Below are 8,314 nucleotides of genomic sequence, written 5' to 3' on the forward strand. Positions count from 1 at the left end.
TAATTTATTTTATTGTTCGAGACTGTTTTTTTTTTTTTATCAATTATAATAAAAAATATCCATTTAGTCTCAACATGTTTAATTTTTTACTACCCCATTCCGGCAATTCTCAAGGATAACTTATTTACTATTAGGATAACTTATTAACGGGCGAAACGTTGGCTCAAATAAAAATATTACAAAATATTACTATTTGAGTTTAATTTGGTCACACCCGGACCATATTCCATTTATTTATAATATCACAGTTACAATATTATTAAAAAGTTGCAGGGTATTCCTTACCCTCTACCTTTGTCAAAATATATTTTAGTCTATCAACCTATTTTTATCCACTAATTTACTTATTCTAATACTATTCAGTTACAGTATTACATTAGAAGAAGATAGTTGACAGTTTGAAGTAGATTGTTGGAAGATAGTCCGGGTTGCAGTCAATAAAGGTTTCAAAATAGTAAAAGAAAAACTATTTATTGTTAACCAACGTTTCTCCCCACTTTGCAGGGCTGTCAGATTGAATGAAAGATGGTTACGGAAGTATAAACTATCAATCATTATTATCAGTCGCTATCTCTGTTTCAATCTGACAGCCCTGACGAAGCCCTGCAAAGTGGGGCGAAACGTTGGTTAACAATAAATAGTTTTTCTTTTACTATTTTGATACTTTTATTGATCGCCATCCGGACTATCCTCTTACAATATTCAATTAATACTTTCTATCAACCTTATCAATCACCTTACAACACTTTAGCTGTGATATTATAAATACGTTATCCTTGAGAATGGCCGGAATGGCCGAAACGTAGGAGTAGTAATAAGAAAATAAACATGTTGAGACTAAATGGATATTTTTTATTAAAATTGTTAAATATTATTATTTCGAAAACGGTGTATTATACTAATTTTTTCTACCCTGATTTTCCGGAAATTTGTTTCAAAACCAAATTAAAGTAGAGAAATATTTCTCCTTTAATTAATTATAAAGATCTTTGATAGTTTATATTTATCTATTTTTCATGTTAACAATGGGAGTTGCTTAGTTTTTATATACTCATAGGACTCGTAATTCTAACTAATTAAGTATAGTAAGATATAAGTGTGTATTTTCGTTAAAAATTCAATTATAAATTTTTCACTACTGCAATTTACTGTATTAAATTTCATAGCACAGTGGTGCTAAGTACATCTCCACTAACTTTATTAAAAACTTGGCAAAGAGGTTCACTCTTTTATTATTAAAATTACAACTTTTCAATTAATTTTTTGACTGAAAAGCCTAAGGTATAAATTCTGAATCTGCCCAGTAAAAAAAATAGTCATTTTCCTAAAAAAAAAGAGAGAACTTTTAATTTTAGTTAGCGGAAATATATGTAGATTTGTTGGAAATTAATACAACTTACTACCTCTTCAAAGCACATTAATTTGATCATAAACAATAAAACACCTCACATGTAACAATCGCAATTACAATTTCATCATATACTTTTTCTGAGGAGGTTTCACAACAAAAATAGTCAACACTATTTATTTTCCGACGTTTCACCTGAACTATTCACCTTTAATGTCAAAATGCTCTTAGTTGTTTTTGTATCTTTTTAGCCCTGGAGAAGCTCTACAAAGTGGAGCGTAACGTCGGAAAATAAATGACTTTTAACTATTTTTGTTTCTATTTTGACCACAACCCTGAACACCTTCTTCATGATTTGAAATTATACGGTCAATTATTTGTATATGTTAAGTAAAAATCAATTAAATATCGTTTCTTGAATTGAAACTAAGGAAACTTGTAAAATTTAGTAAATATTTTTTATCTTTCCATATAAAGAAAACACCTCTAAGATGTTTTCAAATATTGTGGACTAATATATCAAAGAAGTATGATATACCAATGATTGATAATATTTAACTAATAATACAATAAAAAATAAAACTAATAATATTTATAAAGCAGGATTCATTGTTAAAAAAACAAATTTTTTTAACAAATATTTTATTTTTAAACTCATAGATAAGAAAAAAAATGTACATACCAACAAGTACACTAACCCTCATATTTTAGAAAAAAGTATTTTTAGAAGTAAGGTTTAACTTCAAAAAGATTCAACAAAAAAACCGTGCCCGTGTAGGCGACATATTTCCGTGACAACGTATACTCTATGCTAATATTACATAAATATAAATTAAAATCAATCCAATGTTATATATTTGAAATAATAAACCAGTTCACATATTGAATTCAGATATTTATTTTTGCTTGGTTATACATTAATTAATTTTTATACATATGATATAATATCCATATGTTAAACGAAGTCAATTTCCGTTACGGGACACTTTTTCTATCATGGCATCCCGCAAAATGATTTATAAGACGTTGTCACGTCAAAAAGATTCTTTTAATGTTTCAGTGAATTTATGCTTTTTAAATTATTAGATCTGAAAATATCTTTATCTTCGGAAACAGGAAGTTGGAATGAATCTCTTACAATCATACGATCATTTCGTACAAGCGATTTTCAGACACTAGATACCTACGTTGTTTCATAATTTCAGTAAGTTTATGTTGTGAAACGCATTGGTGTCTAGACTGGAAATGGCAAAAACGGAACGTAATTAGAGAAATTAGGTATTTAAGTTAGATTTTAACTAAGTAATTTAATAATGAAACTCATGACTCTTGAAACAAATGAGTTACAACCCCTATTAGACCACTGTTCACTTCAGAGTACGTGACCTTAGACGTCGCCTTCGCCTTCCTCTGGCATCCTTTCCACTTTGCAAGCCATCGGATTCTGGCCATATTGATGAATACCACAATATCGGTATAAAACCTTGGTTTTATTTCCACTTTAGTCAATGTGATAAGTAACCCTAGATATTTACAATTTTCCACATTGTTGAATGTCTGACCACATACTGTCATAAATGGGTTGTTTTGCCTTTCAAATAAAAGATTCTTTTAATTTATCAATGAATTTACGTTTACTCAATAATTTAACAAATTAATTCAACAATTGCTCATGAAAATATCTCTATGTACAGGAAACAGGTAGTGGGAGGGACATTATCTGCTGCCTCGTACAATAAAATTCCTGTTATTAGAGCCGCCAGTAGTTCACAAAATGAACGTAATGAAAGCAAAAGAAGAATGCCACTAAGAGATATCAGGTATGTAAGTTAAGTTTTGAATTTAATTTAAAAATTATTAAATTAAAAACTCTGACCCTTGGCAGAAATGAGTTGTTAACCCTTTTAAACCTCACTACCAGTGATGCGGCGAGAGGGATGCGCTGGGATCTTTTGGGCTCTACTTTACCCCTCACACGTAGAGGGTAGAGTGGGATCAGAAATCCTCAGGTCGATAATATAAATATTGTACATAAGAGTGTAAATGTGACTAGAGATTATATATTTTTTTATTTCTTTAATTTCTTTATTTATTTTCATTCTTATTTTATTTTAGTATGAATGTGATCATTCACGACTATTACCTATTGCCCACAATAGTGTGGCAAATTGTAATAATTATCAATTAAATAAAGTTAAAAAAAAACCCTTTTAAACAACTTTATTCACGTCTTTCCAGGAAAATTGAGAAAAACAAATCACACAATTGACATATAATATATAAAAACATATTCTCAGAACGAAACCACTGCTTACAATGATCTCCAGTTAAATTTAATTGTACTATTGCCCTACAGCCGAGGAATATGTCATGCTCTCCGAGACTCACTCGTTGATGTCTTCTCTATCTCTTCAGCCCCAACCGGCACTGGTCTACACACATCATCAATCCACCTCAATCCACCTTCTTTTCGAACTTCTACCTTTTGGAAATTCAAAAAGCAGCCCTTAACGTTAGCATTCCTCTGGCATCCTTTCCACATTGCCAAGCCATAGAATTTTGGCCATCTTGATAAACACCATAATATCGGAATAACCAGATGTCTGTACGTACTACCAGTAGCCAAACTTGGTTTTATTTCATCTTTGATATTCAATGTGATAAATGACCCTAGATTTTTTTTAAATTATACAAATTCTTGTATGTCTTACCACATCCTGCAATAAATGGGTTGTTTTGCCTTTAAAATAAAAGATTCTTTTAATATTTCAATGAATTTATGTTTAATTAATAATAAAATCAAATAAATGATAGATGATTAAACTATCTCTATTTTCAGGAAACAGGTAGTTGGAGGGACATTATCTGCTGTCTCGGACAACAGAATTCCTGTCATTAGAGCTCCCAGTAGTTCAAAAAATGAACGTAGTGAAAGCAAAAACGGAATGCCAATAAGAGAAATCAAGTATGTAAGTTATATTTTAGCATTGAAGTTACTAATTATCTGAATAATATAAAATACTTAGACAAAAATCAATTGCATCCCCTTTTAACCAACTTTTTTAATAGAGAGCGATTAAGATGGGGAAAAAATTTAAACTCATACAAGTAGTCATACACACACATATTTTATACAAAGACGTTTATTTGGAAGCGCGAGATCATAAAATCGATTTTTTTTTTCATTTTTATAACCCCTGAAATGTTATGGAGGGACCCTGATATGTTAGGCTAATTTAGCGATTGACGGTAAGCTACCACTAAATCTTACAACTAATCTAGTTGTTAGTTGAGATTGGACAACTAACAACTAATTTAGTTGTTATTTAGCGGTAGCTAAAAGTCAGTAGTTAAATTAGTTACAATTTTTTAGGGGAACTAATTCTGACAACTATTTAACTATTAGTTTGCCGTTAGTTAACTAAATATTAGCTAGCTAATGCCCAACTCTGTCCTAGAGTGGCTCTTGCTTGTTATGTTTCTCCATTACTACAGTACTCATTGCTTCTTACCTTTCTTTACAACTAGAGTACGCCTTGCTTCTTACTTTCCTCTACTGCTAGAGTACTCCTCGCTTGATACCATCCTCAACTCCTAGAGTACTCCTTGCCTGTTACGTTCTTTTATTATTACAGTCCTCCTTCCTTCTTACCTTCTTATACTCTTAGAATAGTCCTTGCCTGTTACGTTTCTCTCCTGGTCGCTTATTTTTCTGTACTACTAGAGTAATCCTTGCCTGTAACTTAAATTCTTTTATTACTAGAGCGCTGATTGCCAATCATCTTCTTCTTATGCCATAGGAATCCTTCCCTATCATATTCCTCTTGCACTGGAACACACCTTGCTTATCATATTTAGCTAACACCCGAGAACACCTTTCCAGTAACCTTCTTCTACGAGTATACTACTCCTTCCTCTAATATTAGAGATTCCTTTGTCAATTTCCTTCCTAAAATTAGATCACTTCTTGCCCATAACCTCTAATACTAAAGATGACTATACCTTTCACGTTTCTCTACTACCAGCGCACTGGCTGTTACCTTCTTCTAATGCTCTAATAATTTAACTAACTTTATGTACAACTTTAGAGTATGATGGGGAAATAATTTCACGGATATGTATACGTATATATAATATACGCACTTATATAAGTTCACGTATATTTCAAGGAAAAATGTGTTTCTACAACTTACAATGATTTCCAAATAAAATATTCTTTTTATATTTCAATGAATGTATGCTTGATTATCTTTATGTTTAGGAAGCATGCTGTTGGAGGAACATCATCTTCCATCTCATACAACAGAATTCCAGTCATTAGAGGCCACAGTACATCAAAAGATGAACATACTAAAGATAAAATCAGGTATGTTAAATTTAACGTAATATCAATAAGACCCAGGTAAAGCGGTAATTTGACGCCTATGTCTTAAGCAATAGCTCAATAATCTCCAAATAAATAATTACTATAAAATCCTGGGATGTATGCTTATTAATTTATTACTCATAAAAACATATTTGTGCTCAGGAAACAGATGGTTGGAGAGAATTCTATTTCGTACAAGAGAGATCCAGTCATCAGAAACCTCGGTAGAATAGAACGTAAACCTACTGAAAGCAAAACAGGAAGGCCACTTAGAGAAATCAGGTATGTAAAATATAACATATTAAGAATAAGGCTTTCCACAATATCTATGTTATTTGTACAGAAAAATATTTGGGTGAAGTCGTAATAGTGAATGTGTTCGGTGCGTCTAAACAACTAGATTGAATTACACGAATCGTATTTGGTTGGAATGATTTTTGGAATAACTTGATCAAAATTGGTTATTAATATCGTAAACTTTAAAAATTCAAAATATTTCTCAAATGGTTTTTCATTCAATTTAATGTAGGATCCACTAAAACTGAGGAATTCGGTGACCAAAAAATTGATTGCCATGGATGAAGAAATAACGCTCGACAAAGTATTTGAATTATACATACCCTTCACTTGACATCGTTAAGTAACAAAATTTTAACATTGAATTTACGTATAATCTTAATTATCAAACCCCCTGGACCGGAAGCATGTGCAAACCATTAGACAGTACGCAAGGACACTGTTCAATTCAATCGGATTACTGACAAAATGAAGAAGACTCACAGCGCTGAGATAGTCCATTAGAGAATGAGCTTCTTGGAGTCCATTGTCAAAGTTCAATTGGACAAGGAGACTAATAAAAAGGGGGGTCTACCACGCGAACCTACTTTCGTCGAGTGTGTCGAGATGGTAGAAAAAGCGCCCGAGAAGAACCGAGTATGGAGACGGACGATGGGAGCTGGCGTAGTGTTACGGTTGCCATGGTGAAATAAAAACACTGGCTATATCTGCGTATACAAGAGGTGTTACGGTTGTCATGGGAAAAGCAAAAACACGACCGATATGTTTAGACGAGTGGGTTTTGGTTTTGTAAAGGGGACAGTTTGAATTTTGAACACGTTGCGACTGTTCAATGTGAAGTGGTGATAGTCTATCAGGCCCTGTGTCTTTACTGTTTGAACCGAAATACCACCATATGAGAAATGTTATCGTATATGTTTTGTTTCCAAAATTATGTTGTTCTACTTCAGTGGACGGTCATTAACACAAGAAGTGAGGATATAGTGCAGTGCGTGGTGACGTTTCTTCAGCACGTCCTGGATAGGAGAGTTGTGGCAGGTGTCATCCTCAAACTTCTGGGGAAGGTGAGACGGTGACCGGAAAGAAAATATCGGACAAACTTGTGTTCTGCCAGGAGTACACCCAAAGACTACGTGGGGTTTGAACTAAATTTTATTTTGTCTTTATTTTATATTCGCTTTTATACTGTTTTGTATAATCATTTAAATTTAGTTAATAAGGTTAAGCATTTAAGTTAAGGTTAAGTCAATCTATAAGTTTTAATTATTTTATTAATTGATAAGAATTTTTTTTCTTTCTGTGTACATATATTTCTTCTTATTATTAAACTTTTGTACATATAGTTCTGCTGTCCTTTCTTATGTATATACACTCCTTTCGACTTGTTAATTTACTTATTTTTTTGTTATTCACGGTATTCAATAATACGATAATTCAACAGGTTGGTAGGTAACACCCCTAGGTGTTCTGTTATCTACATGTAAAGGTATTCGCCAGTGGTAATAATTCGATAATTGTTAATATAGGGTATATTGTAGTTATATTGTGGGCATATTGTTTCGGGGTTTTCGTTATTTCTAAGTGAAAAAAATAACATGGCACCTAAGGAGCAATTTATTTCTTTTTTTTCCCTTTTGCGATTATATTTATTTTATATATAATTTTCCTTTAACTCACCCCCTTCTCCGCTGAGCGTGGGCAAGTATAAACGATAAATATATAACTAAAGATAAATCAAAATTTGCTGATATAGTAGGGTGACGTACTCAAGCCCCAGGAATATGGAGCGCCATGGAGAAGGAGAGAACAGAGAGAGGGTAGAAGTGAAGATAGAGAGGGCGAAAAAGAAAGTGGTATGGCATAGGAGAAGAGGGCGAATCAGAACAAGCCCAGAAGCGAAGGCAGACGCGAAGATAGGAGATGACATGGATGTGGAAAGGTGGGAAAGAGACCTCACAATGCTCCAGTGTTTCGAGAGAGGGAACGAGGAGAATATCGCAAGACAGTCCCCACATATGTATTCAAGGAGAGAATCTAGTCCAAGTGAACCGATGGAAGTAAACGCTCCAAGGGGGGGGCTCCAAAGAGATGGCTTAGAATATCGGTAGGTGTTTTTGAGGAGGAGTATGTTTTCAAGTTTTTGTCCTGAAATCCCTTGAGTTATATATATAAGTTATGATGAGTCAGAATCAAAACTTCAAAAAAAGAGGTTTAATTGTAATCCTATATATATACATTCTGGATTGTTGACATGGGGAGTTTAGGTATTAAGAGTCATAATACCTATGATCTGTTTATACCTT

At 32.8% G+C, this 8,314-nt stretch overlaps 1 protein-coding gene across 1 annotated transcript in view; it reads left to right on the plus strand.

The window, feature by feature from the left end:
* LOC106686439 (uncharacterized) overlaps positions 1-8,314 on the plus strand; it is a 27,491-nt gene that overhangs the window by 13,852 nt on the left and 5,325 nt on the right. Inside the window, exons 6-9 of the mRNA XM_014429752.2 lie at positions 3,043-3,168; positions 4,188-4,313; positions 5,610-5,714; positions 5,877-5,996. Coding sequence (XP_014285238.1) covers positions 3,043-3,168; positions 4,188-4,313; positions 5,610-5,714; positions 5,877-5,996 — 477 coding nt within the window. The remainder of the gene's footprint in view (positions 1-3,042; positions 3,169-4,187; positions 4,314-5,609; positions 5,715-5,876; positions 5,997-8,314) is intronic.

Source organism: Halyomorpha halys, unplaced genomic scaffold (genome assembly GCF_000696795.3).
Source record: "Halyomorpha halys isolate HHAL.00 unplaced genomic scaffold, Hhal_1.1 Scaffold819.1, whole genome shotgun sequence".
Classification (NCBI taxonomy): domain Eukaryota; kingdom Metazoa; phylum Arthropoda; class Insecta; order Hemiptera; family Pentatomidae; genus Halyomorpha; species Halyomorpha halys.